Source organism: Pelobates fuscus, chromosome 1 (assembly GCF_036172605.1).
Source record: "Pelobates fuscus isolate aPelFus1 chromosome 1, aPelFus1.pri, whole genome shotgun sequence".
NCBI lineage: Eukaryota > Metazoa > Chordata > Amphibia > Anura > Pelobatidae > Pelobates > Pelobates fuscus.
Genome location: NC_086317.1, coordinates 294110147 through 294128684, shown reverse-complemented (window position 1 = coordinate 294128684; position 18538 = coordinate 294110147). Strand labels below are relative to the sequence as shown.

Below are 18538 nucleotides of genomic sequence, written 5' to 3'. Positions count from 1 at the left end.
CAAAAGCTACTTCCAGAAGTGCGGTCCCACAGCTTTTATCACATTGTTGAAACAAACCAACATAGGATGCAAGCATTGAAGGTTACCTCAGAAGAGCAGAGACTTCTTCAACTGCCGGCACATTTGTACAAATTAGTAATTTCTTCATCAATGTCTATGGGAAAATTCCTTTTGAATAAGAAGAGTAAATCTATCTCTGCTAATAGAATCTAGCCCATCATGGATTTACTCTTCAATGTGCTGGAATGTCTTCTTTATTATGTAGTGTTAGTTTTCTTTAGACTATTGTCAGTCCCTTAAGTACATCATTTTCCTTAACATGCTAAGCTCCACCTTTTGTGGGGGTTTTTCACTGATGCCACACAAAAATAATATCAATAGTGTACAGTTTAACAATATCAATAAATATGCCCTTCATTTTAAATTCTTCGCTCATATGTTTAATGCCAACTGAGAAAGAAATCTGCTGAAAAATTGCATTGACTAGACTTATAGAATAGTCTGTAGTAGACCATTAATGAACAGAACACGTGCCTGCAGGTATGCTTGTCATCAGATAATTAGAAAATTATTGCAGTCTAGACTAATACTGTGATAAATTAAAATGTGAATGATGCCACTCATTTGTGTCCGGTTCACCACTATCATATCTGGCAATTCTTAAGCATATTTGCAGTCATGTCTGCCAAAAGCAATTGCTACAAGTTTAAAAAGTTGAAAGAAGGATATTAATAAATACTGTGCTAAAATAAGATGATGTGATTTGAATATAGAAAGTTGACGCTTGTGTGATAATGTAAGAAAATACTTTCCAGAAATTGTAGTAGAAACCTAATATTTCAAATAAAAATGACTGGTGTCCAACACGGGGTAGGTTGCCCATGGACCTTACCTTGTAGCCTCCTGGGTATTCTATGTGATCATATGAATTTTTGATAATCACTTTTGTTTCTAAGATTACCTGTGGTAGTTTCTTCAAACGCTTTCTTCAATTTTGAAGATGGACACTCTGTCACTATTTTGTACTTGTATTGCTCTCTGTGTATCTTTCTGACTACAATAACACTTGACTGCCAAAGGCATCCTTGAACATAACTTACCCTCTGCCCAAACAGTTCTCCCACAAATTGACACAAGACTTAGGAATAAGGGGACAGGGGCTAAGCAACACCTTTATTGACGAAACCATTGTGAATATAAACCATATTGAAGTGAACCACTGCCGACTGGAGGCCCCGACCCCTGGGCAGGTTTTCTCCAACTAGAGTTTGGTTCCTGTTCACCTCCAATGTCAGGAATCCCTTCTCCCAATGCTCTAGCTCCAAGCTACTTACTCCAGATGCTAGATGAACTTCCGCCACCTCAGCCTGTTTGTACTCTGACAGGCCCATGCTGCATTCCTTTGCAGAAGTGCACTTTCAATCCCCATTAAATATGTTGAGACCATGTCATTAAGATGAACCCCATCCCATCTCATGATGTTCGTATTCTCCTCCACCAGCTCAAAATGACAAACAAACAACCACACCCCCGAGTTTAGGCACTAAATGTGACACAGAATAATTCAACTTGTGCATAGACTTCTCCAAGGTCATCACATTACCCAAGGAGAACAATATAACCTCTGACCAAACCTATGAATACTATGTAACGTAAGAAAACAAAGTGAAAATCCTAGCCAAATCCATTTTTATAGTCCTTACTAAATCTACCAAACGCGTATAATTCAGGTCATTACCAACCACATGAATAACCAAAATGACTGGGCTGCAAACCACCTGAAGTAAAGACCAAAGCTCTTGGAGGAGTTGAACCCAATGAAGCCCCTAGACTCCACGTCAATGGAGATGAGCAACCTGAAACAGCAGCCCCAGGTTCTCACCATAAGAACATTCTTCCACATACTAGCCAGCTCAATAAATGTAGGAACCAAACGATCACCAGCTAGAAACCTGCCAGAGATTACAAAAAGTGAAGACGAACATACAACCTAGACCTATCCGACTCCCACCCTGTGCAGCTGCTCCCTGGAAAACCCCAGCAGCTCCTATCCTAAATGAGTGTAACAGAAAGACCCTATCATTCAAACTCACCTTACGCAGTCACGCACAAAAAATTTCTACAAACTGACACCTGGTAAGAGGAGAACCGTCAACATGTAACAAAAAGTAAACACCTGCAACTCGTGCTGCCATGCAAGACCTGAAACCAAACTTGCACATATCGTTGTAATTAAAATTATTTAAACCCATTGAAAATCAGGTGTTTTGTAAAAATTTACAGAAACCTGTTACCTGTTGCTACCAAGTCTTGCTGCAGGTCGCGCAAGGGTTTTTCTCAACCTGCATTCTCAGAAATCTAGTTGCAGCCATTGATAGCTTCCTTTTTCTGCCCTGTCCATGTTGTGTAACCACTTTTGCTTCAACTTTGAACTTGTGAACTATGCTTCCAATGGTGTCTCTAGGAACATTCAGTGCCTTCGCTATCTTTTTGTATCCTGTTCCTTGTTTTTAAAGGGGCGATGATCTCTTCTCTTAACTTTTTGGACCATTTTTTCGACTGACACTGGCCAAACCCCTAGCCAGTTCAGACATTTCAAGTGTTCCAGCTCAAGCACATCTGATGCAACTAATGAAACCGTTGAATAGTTGCATCAGGTATCGCTGATACAATACCTGTTTTGCATATTTGTGCTGTTGTGAGGGATTTCAGTCAGGTAGCTAAATAATTTTGAGACTAGAGAAGTCATTATAAGTTGCATTTTCAATCAAATTTGGGGACTTTAATTTGTGTTGAGCTATTTCAATTGCTTTTGTTTGATTTGGACATTGAATACAGCTGAAAGTCTGTAAATTTTGACTGTAAATCTGATTTTCAATGGGGATAATTTTGATTACAACTGTAAGCCCTCAAAGAAGCCAAGGAATCTTGCTCAAGCAGCATTAACTGCCAGAAATGAGGCTCCATATGTGCTCTGGACACGTGGTCTCCATCGCCGATGCCCCTGGAGTCGCCTTTCAAAACAATGCCACTGGAAACTAGAAAGAGTGTCAGCTACAATGATCTGCTTACCCGAATATAAAAATCGTGCTGAGACAAATATTAAGCTCTAAGCACCGGAAAACCAAATAAGAAGTAAAGACAGTGAGGAACCTCTCTACCCCCTGGACTACCCCACAGATTGTCCGACTGGAACACCACACTTTTGTTAGCCAGGAGGGAGCCTCAAATTTCCACTGCCACAACTATGGAAAAAAGGTCACAAAAGTGAGATTCTAAAGCAACTCATGCCCCAACTCTGCAGGCCACTCCTGACAGTACACTCCTAAACAACAAGAACCTGAGGCATCTGCGTAGCGCTTAACATCAGAGTCAAACATCTCAACCTCCTGCCAGGACAGAGCTATGTTATAAGGAGCCACAAAATCCTAATGAAATGAAAGGAAACCTTAACACTTTGAACACTTTTAATATCCATGGACAGGCACCTGCTGAAAGAGCATCCCATAAGTGACACTCTTCACACAAAATTGAGATGGCCAATCAATGATGCGGTATGTGAAGCTGCATTTTCCTAGAGCACTAACCCTACAGATTAAGGTTGGATTAAGTTGGATCTTGTAACACCACCTGCCCAGGTAATCTCCTCCAACTGGGTCAGCAACTCAGACATTGGGGGGCAGCCATAGGTAACCTGCATGTCTTTCCACAGAACAAGGTGTGAATTACATATGGCCCACCTCACCAAAACAGTGCAATTGGCTCCCTTTTATGGGCACGTACAATTTCTGTGCATGCATAACCAGGTAATTTGGTGGAGTAATAACACAAGCACCTTTGAGCCTAAACTTGAGTCATGCTCTACTTTTTGAATAATTAATCTCAGTGTGTAAATCTTTGGTGAATCAATATTTTTTTCTCATAGTCATCATGCTTTCTGTTGCCTCTTAAAATATATAACTTGTTAGTTCAGTTGTTGGAAATTCTAACAATATTACGGTGTTTGTATAAATTTTCTAACATCGACAGTTGAAAGAAAGTCCTTATAGCTATAATAATAAAAATAATATAGTAAAATATGCAGCCAACTCTTTCCAATTAAAATTCTTTCTCCAGCCCACCTAATGTCTGCGCTGTCATCAGCGAATGCAAAGGCAGACGGACTGTGGAATTCCAGAAAGCCAAGTGTTGTATGCAGCTGCTGGAAGGCAGGAAAGAGGCAGAGCTAACACTCAACAAAAGACAGACCAAGGAAATCTGCTCCCCCACTGTACTGACACTATATGCACTGCTAGAGACAGACACACAGAGATGGAATGAATTGCTCTACGGGACTCTTGTGGTTACCTTCTTCATGTCCTGAGACAAACTTGTGATAACTTGAAGAGCAAACAAAAAACTGCAACCAAAAAAAAAAAAAAAGACCAAAAAAGAAAATATAATTTGAATACATTTAAAAAAGTGATACTTCCAGGAGATATGCTGGGCTCAGACATGTTGCTGCTACTTTGGCTAACTATGTGCAGTGTTTACCTCTCCCCTGCTGCAGGTAGATTTGCGGATCCAGCAAGGTTAGTCTCAATGGTTTATTAACTATAATAATTACCATAATAGTCTAAGAATGATATCTGAGATTAATTAAAATGTAATGCAGGTTTCTACAGTAGGATTTGAAGGGTGATGCAAATTATTGTTTTGCTTTATATATCTATATATATAGACTTTTTTTTATTTATTTTTTTAAAGATGTTAGTTCTGTTTATAAAAAAACCCATCAATTATACGACAAAAAGATGTCTTCTGCAGTCAGATATTTTATATATATATAATATTTTAATTGAAAAAAGACCTTCACTTTTCAATAAAACCCTGCATGCACACATACATACATATGCAGTGAGGTGGTGGGAGATAGCATTCACACTAAAAAAATAGTTTTAACCAGGTGAGTGCGAGTACAAGTTGTGTTGCCATTTATATGTGAATCATCTTCTCGTAAAGTGTGCCTTCAGGATATTAGGGACACATTGCACAACATGAAGTTGAATTTAAACTGTTAACATATTCCAATATTCTATACCTTTCCTATAACTCCATTCTGTTTAACTGCAATTAAGGCCATTCTGTTTAATTAACTTTAATTAGTGCAATAAAAGGTCATCTATATTTAATAGAATCTTATAGACTGGTTCACTGTATTTTTTATGTGTATGTCAATGTAAACATTCATTACTTGACTGTCATTATATTGAACTGCAGGAAATAGGTATTTTGCAGGACATTAAACAGAGACAAGAAAATGATCATGCTGGAGTCAGTAGGTGAATGTATCCAGGTCTGTCTCTTGTCATGCCTCGTGTTGTCAAATATGGGACATGCCAGTGTGCACTCTAATTGTGTACATTACTATTTATAGAAGGTTTCTGTGAGTTAGCTATTCACCTTGAACTTCTGGTTTGCAAGAATTACCAAAAAACTAGCTAGTGCACTATATGTAGCCCTTTATGCAATGATGGATAATTATTTGGTTTTATTCATTGTACCAATGTAATCCACACACGTGTCCAAAGAGAACCCACCTGAGCTGCCTGTTGCTTCCCGAGTGCCCAGATTTAAGGGTTATTTCAAACAAACAAATTGTGTTTTTAGAAAACACTGGTTTTGGTAAGGGTGACCCTTCATATCCTGATGCTCCTGCTTACATCAAACGTAAAAGTAAAAAAGCTAAATTTTACCTCAGTTTCAGCACTGAGGCCTCTGCTGACGTCATTCCCCTTAGCAGCCAGGAAAAGCATCTTGGGGTAGGACGGGCTGAGGGTAGAAGATGCGCAGCACGGAGAGGGGAGCCATGCCCCCACTGAATGCCTGCCATCAGCATCCTGAGGGTGTTTACGTTGAATGTCCAATATGCACAGAATTGGCATTTGCCAGTCTAGAACTCTAGTTCCAGGATAGCTAATGATGCCTCAATAATGATGCTTCAAAGGGATTCAACTCTGTATGTGCAGCATTTCACTGTGAAACTCTGCACATTCAGACTCCTGTCACCATGAACACGTCATATCACTGAAGTAGTCGTGGTGCTTCAGCAAACCCTTTAATCCAGATTTAAAAACTCAGGATGCTACTTTGCAAAAATTTCTCAGATTACGCCAACACATTAATTGTGAATTTTATGGAGCTTCTTGCTGACTGCAAGTGTAATAGAAAATATCTGAGATGTAGCAACCTTTTTCCCACCAATCAACATCATCATGTGTCAATGGTAATGATAAGTGTATTACTGATAAAGTGTTTATTTTGGAAAATAATCTTGAGTCAAAATAAAATTGTCATTTAAAGGACCACTACAGTGCCAGAAAAACAAACTCGTTTTCCTGGCACTATAGGGTCTTTAGGTTTCCCCCCATCCTCAGGGTCCCACTCCTGCTGGGCTGAAGGGGTTAAAACCCCTTTAGCTGTTACCTTTCTCCAGCGCTGGGCTCCCTCGGCGCTAGGGAACTCTCCTCCTCCTGCCAACGTCACCACCGAATGCACATGCGCGGCAAGAGCCGCACGTGCATTCAAACCGCCCATAGGAAAGCATTACTCAATGCTTTCCTATGGACGTCCAGCATCTTCTCACTGTGATTTTCACAGTGAGAAGCGCGGAAGCGCCTCTAGCGGCTGTTAGTGAGACAGCCACTAGAGGCTGGATTAACCCTCAGTGAAACATAGCAGTGTCTCTTAAACTGCTATGTTTTCAGCTGCAGGGTTAACACTAGAGGGACCTGGCACCCAGACCACTTCATCTGGGTGCCTATAGTGGTCCTTTAACACTTTGAGCTCAAAGTCCTCTGGCACTCGAAAAGTTGGGATAGATTAATTCCATGTTAAATGTTCTCACTTGGCTCGGCTCAGTGCATAGGATGTTTAAAATCATTGTTCTGTAATCTGAGTAACAGGTATGGGATCTGCTCCACCTATTTTTGTTGTATCATAGGTATGGGATCTCCCTACATCTTTTTCCATAGAGCCACAAAAACTGATTCAGCAATGTATGTATCATTAGTGATGCAGTGTTGAGGAGACCTTACTGGATGGTCGCGTTTAAAAGATTTAAATGTAACCTAATAGGTCACACTGCATTAATGTTCAGTGGGAAAAAGCAGGTGCAAAAGCGGAATAGTTTGTACTGTGTATGCCGAATTAATAACTCTGACCAGATGTTTTCTTCATACAGAGGGCAAGCCAACAGCAGGAGAGGTTTAAAGAATTCAGCTGCCCTGGAAACAAACTGTGTGAACAGATAAGTTTCACGCGTGTCCTTGCTTATTTTTGCCTAGAAACTACAGAATAGCAGCAAGCAGAATTTTTCTTGGAATGCTGCATTATCCAGGAGCAGCGCAATAGGCCAGTAAAATAAGTAGATGACTATCACTAGGTGTAAAATTATAAACACCAGTAGAAGGAAGCAATGAATCGAAATACCCGAGCTATTGTAATTTGAAATGACTTTCCTTCCACCTGGGTATCTGCGTAATTTCTAAAGGTGTGAAACAGACATATATTTCGCAGCAGGGGATGCCCCTGACAGATGGTTGATGTAAAAGCCAATATGGCTTTAATTTTACATCATCCTTTATCTTTTTTAATCAGCCATATCAGTCCCATTCACACCATGCTAGTAACAGGAGCACAGGTAAATGTATTGCTATAAAGAGCTTAGGCTTTGATGTTTTTAAAATGGCGGTTATCTGGCCATACACAGGATAAATTCCTGGCCTTGTAAGAATATCCATCAAACATTTATTTGTCTTGGACCAATTTGACAAACCTGGGACTCTCCCAGCACACATAGCCTGTCCTTCTCCAGCAAAGCTTGTAATTTAGAATTTACACTTCGACAATATTAGTATCAGTTCCATTCAAACTGCATGGAAATGATTAAATGAGATGACTTAAAGGATCACTATAGGGTCAGGAACACAAACATGTATTCCTGAACCTATAGTGTTAACACCACCATCTAGCCCCCCTGGTCCCCTCATGCCTCCATAAGTATAGTAAAAATCTTACTGTATTCAAGCCTGAAGCTGTAAATCTGCATGCTGTTAGACTTATAAAAACAAGCAGTCTGCTGACATGTGGTAGCCTGGTCCAATCACAGTGCTTCTCCATAGGATTGGCTGAGAGTGACAAAGAGGCAGATCAGGGGCAGAGCCAGCATTATTCAAACACAGCCCTGGACAATCAACATGTCCTCATAGAGATGAATTGAATCAATGAATCTCTATGAGGAAAGTTCAGTGTCTGCATGCAGAGGGAGGAGATACTGAATCACATATTATGCCTCCATCAACTCCGAAGTCCCTCTGGTTCACTCTGAGTGACTGCAACTGGAGGTGTTCTTAGTTTTCAATGTAAACACTGTATTTTCTCACCTGAACAACCTCATTAAGCTGAAGTTGTTCAGGTGACTATAGTGTCCCTTTAAGAGAGAGGAGACCAGCAGATTCCTATAGGTGTAGAATTCTCAGACACACACCTATTACATTACACCAGCTATAAAAAAAGAAAGAAACAAGGCAGAGGTGTCACCACTAACCAACAGGCCCAGGTATTTCAGAAGTGAAAAATGTATCATATAAACTGATAATATCAACTTGATATTGAGGTAAATATAAAACTATAACCACATATTGTGCATACTGGACTTTACAGAAACATTGAAATCCATCTTTAATATCATATATTCATATAGGATAATTGTTTATGTATGTATACATCTTTCCTTGAGTAGAATGTACCTTACCTGTAGTGTAATTGTAACCCATTTAGATAGTTAGCTCATTTGAGCAGGACCCTCACGTTTGTTTGTTTATTTTCTTGAATTTACATATTTTTATTGTCTACACATTTTACATCACCATGGTCTATACTGTGTAAAAGCATGTGTATTTTTCTCTGAATGTCAATGCATGTGTGTAATTCTGTGTGTATAGTGTGAATACATGTTAGCATTTTTTTGAAGTATGAAAGTATCTGTCAAAATGCATGTGTGTGTCTTTGCATGAATGAAGTTTGTAGCAGGTGTATGTATAGATGTATATGTGTATTTCACATACATTACATATGTCTAGTTTCTAAACAGATGTATAGATGCATATGTGTTAACGTGTGTGTGTGTATGTGTTCAGTTGTATTCAGTATTCATGTATTAATATAGAATAGAAATGACCGAATGTAGTTTGCAGAAACATGCATGCAGTGTGTCAATACATACATAACTCCCAGCATTGGGAGATATGGAACCAGTAGGATGGGGACCTCTGAGGGGGGTGTCAGATATTGTGATACCCAAAAGGGGCAGGTATGCCAAAAAGAGATATAACCCGTCTAAATAAAGGCTTGTTAGCCTAGTGTGGATGCAAGCCAGTTTGACTGGCCAAAGTGCTTGCCAACTCTACTGAGGGCAGCACATGTGTAGAGGGCTGTTAAATGCTATGGCCAGGACTAAATGTCCTCAATGGAGTTTGTACAACACCCATCATGACACTCTTGTGCTGTACATTTTAGGAACTTGGTCTTTGGTCTATGTAAAGTCTATGCAAACCATTCTCTCATAAACATTATTGTTCCTATGAATGTATGAAGATGGACATACTTTTGGTATGGTACAGGCGTAAGGGAAACATAGTGGGGGCAATGGGAGCATACACTAACACAGCCAGAGCCAGCACAGGTTGCAGGACTTAAAGACCAATATTTTCAGGAGGAGAGTACGAGATCGACTCATTTTACTAATAGCAAACATATATCACAGGTGAAAATAGACTTGGAAATAAACACCTGTTTGGCACAGAAAAGGTGAAACAGATGGCAGGCTCAAAGAGAGTTGAGTGGCAGAAGATCAATGATGTAACCAATAGAATGGAGGTTGGAAGAGAACTGTGAAATTACAAACGCATGAAAGAATTAATGAAGGAAAGAAACATTTAAAAACCAGATTGGCCAAGTCAGCCTGCTTGTGAGCCTAGGAGGAGAAAGTGATTAATCCTGGAGATTATTTTGAAAAAGCCAGCATTAAATCAATAATAAGGCTGCCGGGTCTAGCTGACATTGTAATTGCCAGCAAGCCTAATGAAACTGGTTGGTTCATGTTAAACCATCAAGTAATTTAGTTTTTAATGTACACATAAACATACATGTGTGTATAATCTAAAGACTAAACCCTTAAATATGGTACAATATTGCATCCGTTAACTAATATGTGTATCAAAGGATTACTTTAACACTTTGAGTGGGGGGGGGGAGTTTCTGTGTAAATTGCCCTATCCGGCACTATGGATAAGGTCACCCTCCTCAATTTGCAATATAACCTGTAAAAAAAAAAAGTTTTTACTTACTTGGAATCCCGTGCAGGGAAAAGCCCCCAGCGCTAACTTCCACACCCCATCCTCATGACACAGGGGTCTTGAGAGGTGTAATAACATGCTTGGGATTGGAGCTTCTGCTGGCTCTGTGCGCAGCGTATGCGTGTGTTCCAGGTCAACAGAGGGAATAGAAGTGGCATTTGAATAAAAATAAAAAAAGAAGAATACAAATGTTACTTCCGTATTATCCTAAATCCCTACGCACATTTAAATAACTGGAGGTTTTTTAGTATCACTTCAATTGCCATTAAAGTGTAAGCTCACCTGCCATGTCAAGACAAAACCTTGTCCTACACTAACAATTCACTAACAATTCAACTGCTTTCATTTAAGAGGCAAAATCTCTAATGAGACAGAGAGGGGAAATGTTCTAAAAATCACCCATTTTATGAAACAAATATGGGGATTCAGTTATACCTTGTGGCCCACCGATATTGGGCTACCGTGATGTAGTGGTGAGGTTAGCACAATATGGTCATATGGTATAACTGAATTTAAAAAACATTAGTAATTTTAAATATATATATATATTTTTTCCAATGGGTAGATATACCCAATTTAAATTTTTTTTAAAAAGTTTTAAAAAGCATGTTAAAACATGGTGTGTACAAAATAAAAAGAAGGGTATAAGCAATAACGTAAAGTTAAAAGTATAATGTGGAAGCAACATTTTAAAATATATTACGTTTATTAGGTCTAGATACATCGTACCTACGTACATGCATATACATGGCATAACATAACAAGTGTAACTTATAAAGGCACAATCTGCTAGTTGTACAAAAATATATAAGCATCATATACGGTCCAATTCTTTTTAATATTGCTTCTTCTGAAAAGAAAAACTAACAAATATGCGTTCATATGTCTGATTAAAAAGTATTTTTCAATTGTAATGTTATCAGACTCTGATGTGCACATAATTATTTGGATGTTTGAGGGAAGAAAACACATGAAAAATAAATAATGATGGGGGGAGGGGGGAATACAGTTTACTTACTGATGGTAAGAGCGTGTAAACTAGAAGTGGAGCACTATTGTTGATTACATCCCCAAAAGGAAGAGCAGACTGTTGGGTATATTTTAGATCAGAAGTCTACTCTGCCCAGTGGTTAAGCAGGTAGTAATTTATTGAGACATATTAAGTTTTGTGCCATTTTGGCAAGTGCATTCAGTTTGCATTTCCTTTTCCCATTTACAAAGTGCAGAGATTTTTGTTTAAGTACTGCATAATTTATTTATTTATTAATTTGTTTTTAATATTTTCCAAAAAGGATATATTGAGATTTGTCTCATTTTCAAGTATGTCCTGGGTCCACAAAACATTGCATCGTTACAATAAAGAAAAATATGACAAAAATAAATGATAATAATGCAATATACAATATATATATATATATATATATATATATATATATATATATATATATACACACACACATACACACATATAATGTGGATACAAACTATAAAAGTATAAATTCTAGAATCAGAATAGAAATCTATATACTTTGGTGTCAATATTTCAACAAATTTAATTTATTTATTTTTCCTTTGGGGCTTACTAAAGCATCAGCAATAGAATAGAATGATATAGCTGGAAATGTTAATGTTTTTGTTATTGTTCTGTGCTAAAATTACTTTTTTTTAAATATTTGTTAATCCTCCAGCCACCATGAGCATTTACGTCGATTTTGAAATATCCAATAATATCCCAGTTGGTGCTATCTGGAATAAAAAAAGGATGATCACAAAGACTGTAACAAATTGTTACCCTACAGACCAGTTCTACTTATAAGTAACATGTTACAAAGAGGTTTTGTGCTATGTTCCAATGGTAAACAGTAATAAAAGATCCCAGAGTAGGAGATATGCCCATAGATCACAGTTATCAATTCTTCAAGTCACTATTTAGTGTCTTTCCAGTCTTTTTTTTTTTTTATTTATTTATTTTTTAAATATAAGATTTTTATTTTGTCATATAAACAAAAAAGTAATAACTTGGGGATACAGAAAGGAAAAAAGGGGGGGGTATAAAAGCAAGTCAGACTTTTTGACATTGTTTGATCATCTGCAATTATATACGTGTACACATCCATGAATAAATACACAAGCATGAATAGGCATGAATAAAACGTAAATAAACATGAATGCATCTAAATAAACATACTTGGACCCATGTCAGTATCTGTAATGTAGTGAACTCTTTGCTGTAGGTTATTGTCTAGCTCTACTCATCCTTATCAATTTAAGCTATTTCCCAACTTTCTTGATCAGCTTAGTACAATTTTACAAATGTAAGTACCTTCGATAATTAGGGCTATTTCCTGTGCGGTCTAAACTGGCCACAAACCACGTCTTATATATTAATCCGTGCTACCCCTTGTGTGCCATTTGTATCGCTTTTACTACTTTTCTATACCGTTTTATTTGTGTAGGAAGCTAAGGATATCTAACGGTTCTGTCTGGATTGTGAAGTTCACCAGTAGTGGGTCGGATGGTAGACTGTTTGGTGAGGTTATCCTTGAGCTGAGGTGTCGGTCCAGATAGTCAAACTAGCGCTATGTTGTAGAGGGTGAGGGAGGAGAGAATATAGAACTGGGAGGGGGGAACAAGAGTGTCTGTACTGAACGGAAGAGTGTCTTCTAACGGTGCAACTATTTAGTTATGTCTGGTTTATGTGTTTAGGTGTTTAAGCAGTATAGCTATTCCATGAGGTGTTCCTCTACGCGACTTGTACTGTCCATTCTCCTTGATTGTTCTGAACATTCTGATGATAGTGTGACATATAGGTGTTTGAAAGCAGACTATCTTATAGATAATCTAACTATGTATTGGTCTCATTAATTATAGTATTCGACTTCTCATCGTGCAAATGTTTGTTGAGGTAATGTCTCTTCAACCACGGGGCCCAAAGTGCCCTTATTTTCTTTGACTTTTCGGGAGAGTCTGAAGAGAGAGCTTCATATCTATAGTATTGGTGTATTTTATCTATGAGTTCTTTTTTAGTCGGGCAATATGTAGATTTCCAGTGTGATGTTAGAAGACTTCTGGCTGCCAATATAATCAAAATAGCAATTCTCCTAAGGTTCATGCTCCATGACTCAAGAAATAGCAAGAGGATGCCCATTATCAATGTTAGAGGGTGGGTTGACTCTGTTTCTTCTTGTAGTAGCGTTTGTACTTGCAACCATAGGGGCTTGATCTCGTCACACTCCCACCATATGTGGGTCATGTTTCCCTCTTCAGTGCCACACCTCCAGCATTTGGGGTCTACATTTGGATACATTTTATGTAATTTGTGTGGTGTGAGGTACCATCTGAAGATTACTTTCTTATGGGCCTCCACATGGGAGAAGCAAGACGTGGCACCTCGTAGTGCATTTAATGCTTTGAGCCATTGTTCATCCGTGAGCTTAGGGAATCCTTCCTTCTCCCACTGTGTCACATATTTGAAAGAGCTAGGTGGGGCTTTGTTTAATAGAATTTGGTAACAAAGGGATAAGGCCTTAGGTTTAGTTGGGGCCGAAAGGCACCTGTTATGGAGTAGTATGGCTGGGTCCTTCCGTAGGGTGGACTCGTCTGACGAGAATGTAACTTTGGTGTTTATAATGCTCTTCAATTGGAGGTATGGAAAGATAAATGAATTGGGTAGGTTGTATGTCTGTTGCATTTCAGAGAAGGGTAGGATCATTGATCTATGGCAGAGGTCACTAATCTTTTTAACTCCCAGAGCCGTCCATGTTTTTAAGGAGAGCCAAGGGGATATGATTTCCAAGGTTTCCCTCTGTAGACCAACTAGATCTGGTGGCATCCCATACTTTCAGGGTCAGCGCAGAGGTAGGGTACAGCATGTTTGTGTGTGGTCGATAAGCTTTTGGTGACCATAGAATATTTGTTAGGCTATGTGGTTGTGAAATGGCTTGCTCCATGTCCACCCATTGAAAGGTATTCATCGGAGCATGAAATCTGATGGCTGATTCAAGGATAGCTGCTTTGTAGTAAGCCAGCACTGTCGGAAGGCCCAATCCTCCTTCAGACGTGGTCAAATAAAGGAGTGATACCGGCAATCTTGGCTTCATGCCTCCCCATACGAATTTGTTTAGTGTGGATTGTATGGTTTTGAGTAACTGTAGAGGGACTTGTAAGTGTAGCATCCTGAAGATATATAAATTTTTTGGCAGTATTACCATCTTGATCGTATTCAATCTCCCCAACCAGGACAAGCGCACATCTCTCCATTTCTGGAAAATGGAATTACATATATTCGGCAGGGTAGCGTAGTTAAGAGTTATCATTTTTTGTTTGTGGAGAGCTAGTTTTACTCCTAGGTATGTAATGTAGTGTTGCCTCCAGTCAAACTGATAAGAGGTTCGTAGTGTTTTAGCTCTTTGTGACGAAATGTTGACTGTAAGTGCTTGCGTTTTATTTTTATTAAGTCTATAGTAAGACACTCGCCCATAAGAGTCCAGGATGTTTAGGAGTCTCAGCAGTGACTTCTCCGGTTTGCTAAGGGATACCAAAATGTCATCTGCGAACATCGCTAGTCGATATTCACTTGAGTGAATTGGTATACCTGTGATTAGAGGATCATGACGTATTTTATAGGCCAGGGGTTCTAAGGAGAGTATGAATAAGAGTGGAGATAACGGGCATCCTTGCCGTGTTCCATTGGTAAGTTTAAAAGGATGTGAAATAAAGCCTGAGTTAGAGACTTGTGCAGTTGGATTACCATATAGTGTAAAGATACCTTTTATTAGTTCATGTGGAAAGCCGTATTTGGAAAGAACTGTTGACATGTAGGCCCAGTTAAGTCGATCAAAGGCCTTTTCTGCGTCTAAGGCCAGAAACAGACTTTCTGAATCGTGTTTTTCTACATGGGATAGTATGTTTAGTATCTTTCTAGTATTGTCACATCCTTGTCTGCCTTTAACAAATCCTGACTGATCATTATGCACGATACGGGGTATTATCTTTGCTAGCCTATTCGCTATAAGTTTAGCATATAACTTGGTATCGCAATTCAAGAGAGATATGGGCCGAAAATTAGGGCAGTGTGTAGGGGGTTTGCCTGGCTTCGGTAATGTAGAAATATGTGCTTTCAACATGTCCCTGGGCATGTTGCCTGTAGTGAAGCAGTGATTAAATAAGTCTGTCAAATAAGGAGCCAATATATGTCGAAACGTATAATAATACATGTTAGTAAATCCGTCTGGGCCGGGTGATTTATGCTTCGGTAATTGTGCTATGGTTTGTAAAACTTCTGGTACTGTGAATGGTTCAATCAGTTGTTGTCTTTCTATCGGGTTGAGGGACGGTAACTGAACATCTCGTAAAAAGTCATCAATGTCAGTTTGTTGAGGTGTGTGGAGGTCCCTATCTTCAGCTAGGTTGTATAATTTGCTGTAGTATGGGCCTAATTCTTCCACTATGTCTTGTGGATTAGTAATTTTGTGTCCCTTGTCTGATTGGAGAAAGGCAATCTTAGACGATGACGTCCGTGCTTTGAGTTGGGATGCCAAAATTTTGCCAGCTCTGTTCCCGTCTTTGAAAAATCTATGTTTCATTCTGGTAAGGAAATATGTAGTCTTAGCTAGGTCCATATCTTTCAGGCGGGCCTGGAGTTGGAGTATTTTCGTAGTGTTGTCGTAAGAGGGAGACCTCTTGTCAGCGTGTGTGAGTGTGGCTAAGTCGGTTAGAATTTTTGTATACGTGGCCAGGCGCTGTTGTTTATTATAACTAGCGTGTTTGATAAGTTGGCCTCTCAGGACTGCCTTGTGTGCTTGCCACAGGGTTTCTATTCCCACCTCCCCAGTGTTATTGAGAGAGAAATACGCTTCCAATTCTGCCTGGAGTTGTGTGATTAAAGTATGGTCTGACAAAAGAGTATCGTTAAGCCTCCAAGCGTGCTTGCCAGTGACAGGGTATTGCATCTTGGTCGTCAGCAAAATCGGGGCATGATCCGACCACTTGATGTCTCCTATATCCACTTTCATTATTTGTAGCGTCTGTGATTTGGGGATTAAAAATCGGTCTATACGCGAGTATGTTGTATGGCTAAGAGAATGATACGTATAATCCCTGTCTAATGGATTGAGTGCCCTCCAGATGTCCAGGAACCCATGTTCTAAAAGTGTATCTCCTATAATTTTTGCAGATCGTACCCTTTGTGTAGCTGTAGCTTTTTTGACTTTATCAGTAGAGGTGGAGTCTAAGGCTGGGTCGAGGAGGAAGTTTGTATCCCCTCCTATGATAAGATCGCCAAACTTATGTGCAAGTGATAAAGTGAGAATCTTCTCTAAAAAGCTCCGTTGGTCTGTGTGAGGACCATATATATTAACCAGGGTAAATCGTGCATTATTAATTACACATTGTAGTATGAGAAACCTCCCCTCTCTATCCCCTATTTTTTTTATTAATTGGAAGGATAAATCCTTGTTTATCAAAATTGTCACTCCTCTCTTCTTTGATTTGTAAGTACTGTGGTAACCTACTGGGAAATGTTTAGAGAAGAATTTGGGTTGGTTATTTCTTTGGAAGTGGGTTTCTTGATAAAACGCTATATGTGCGTTATTGTTTTTTGCTTCCCTGAGTGCCATCCTACGTTTGTGAGGCGAGTTTAAGCCTTTGGTGTTCAAGGAAAAAATGTTAATAGACATCAGAAATATACAGAAGATTCCCTAGATGACATTTACTAAATTGTAAGATACTGAGACCTAGGAAATAAAGATAAAGGCTACCCAGATATTGATATCCTGCCAGATATTCACTTGAGTGATGCTGTTCTCTGCTGTAAATAGTTTGTGTGAGTGTTATTTCACAAAGGTCAGTGTGGACATTCTCCTTTAGACCCGTGTTAAAGCTAGAATATGCACTCTTATTACGTTCCTTCAAATGTACCGGGGGGGGTTAAATAACAGGGGAAACAAAAAATGAACATAAACATCCAAATATATACAAGAAAAGTGTCTCCAAATCGAGACTTAACCATGTCTTGGTTAGTAGGCCAAAAAAAAGCCCATTTGGGGGGGAGAGAGCCCCTATTTTACCTTTAGGGAATGATATATGAAGGTTACATAGAATTTGCATTTATGACATATAAAATACATTTGCGTTTATCCGCTTTATGAGGTTTGTGCAACTTGTGACTTGATGGAGGGGCCCAAGAATAAGAGCCCCCCCAGCAAGCCAGCCTGTCTGTTCCTTGCAATTATAACAGTCCCGTCCGCAACAGGAACAGCTAGGTATTGGGTGGAGATTGAAAAAACAGCATTACCCGGTTACCCATATACCCTGACTATAATCAGGTTAAAAGAGACTCAGAAAGGGTATGTGATGTAGTCACTTAGCTGTAGCGACAGTTTGCCAATTCTGGGTCAGTTTCATCGGTGATTTAGTGAAGTATCGGTGGGAGGCATGTTCGTTGTCGTTCGCCTCCACAGGCAGGCCCCAATCGGACAGAAGCGTGTCCCCGTCTTCTGGTGAAGGTAGGTGATGTTCTATGCCGTTTCGTCGGATGATAAGTTTTGTGGGGAAACCCCACTTATACGGGATGTCCGCTGCTCGCAATGCTTTAGTGATTTGGCTGAAGGACCTCCGTGCTGCTAGTGTAGCCGCCGACAGATCAGTGAATAATTGAAGTTTACTGTAAATCCCAGGCAGCGTTTGCAATTTCTTTGTCGTTTGCATGAGATTTTCCTTCGTTGTATAGTAATGAAGCCTTGTGATAACATCTCGTGGGACGGATACTGGGAGATGCTTAGGCTTAGGCAGTCTATGAATCCTGTCCAGCAGGAGTTCAGATGTCGGGACCTCCGGTAGTATTTCCTGAAAGAGTTCTTTCGTATATTTCCCCAGGTCTGCAGGGTCGATCTCCTCAGGAATGCCGCGAATTCGGACATTATTCCGTCGATCTCTATCTTCGTGGTTGGCTAGTTTCGTAAGTACAGAGGTGAGCTTCGTCTCTAGTGCCTCACAGGCGGAGGCCACGTTATTATGTGCAGTGATTATCTCTTCTGTTTTTGATTCCAAACACTCTGTGCGTTCGCCGAGGGCCTTCACCTCCATTCTAATCTCCTTGGCCAATTTAGCAAAGTCGGCTTGTAGAGAAGCTTGTAATTCCG

At 39.4% G+C, this 18538-nt stretch overlaps 1 protein-coding gene across 2 annotated transcripts in view; it reads left to right on the top strand.

Annotated features, from left to right (window-relative positions):
• Nucleotides 1-4201: 4201 nt before the first annotated feature.
• EGFL6 (EGF like domain multiple 6) overlaps nt 4202-18538 on the top strand; it is a 130323-nt gene continuing 115986 nt past the window's right edge. The window contains exon 1 of one of the 2 annotated variants that reach the window (XM_063457765.1): nt 4202-4571. In XM_063457765.1, the coding sequence (XP_063313835.1) occupies nt 4480-4571 (92 nt within the window). In that variant the 5' untranslated portion in view covers nt 4202-4479. The remainder of the gene's footprint in view (nt 4572-18538) is intronic. The other variant, XM_063457755.1, reaches the window with a different exon arrangement.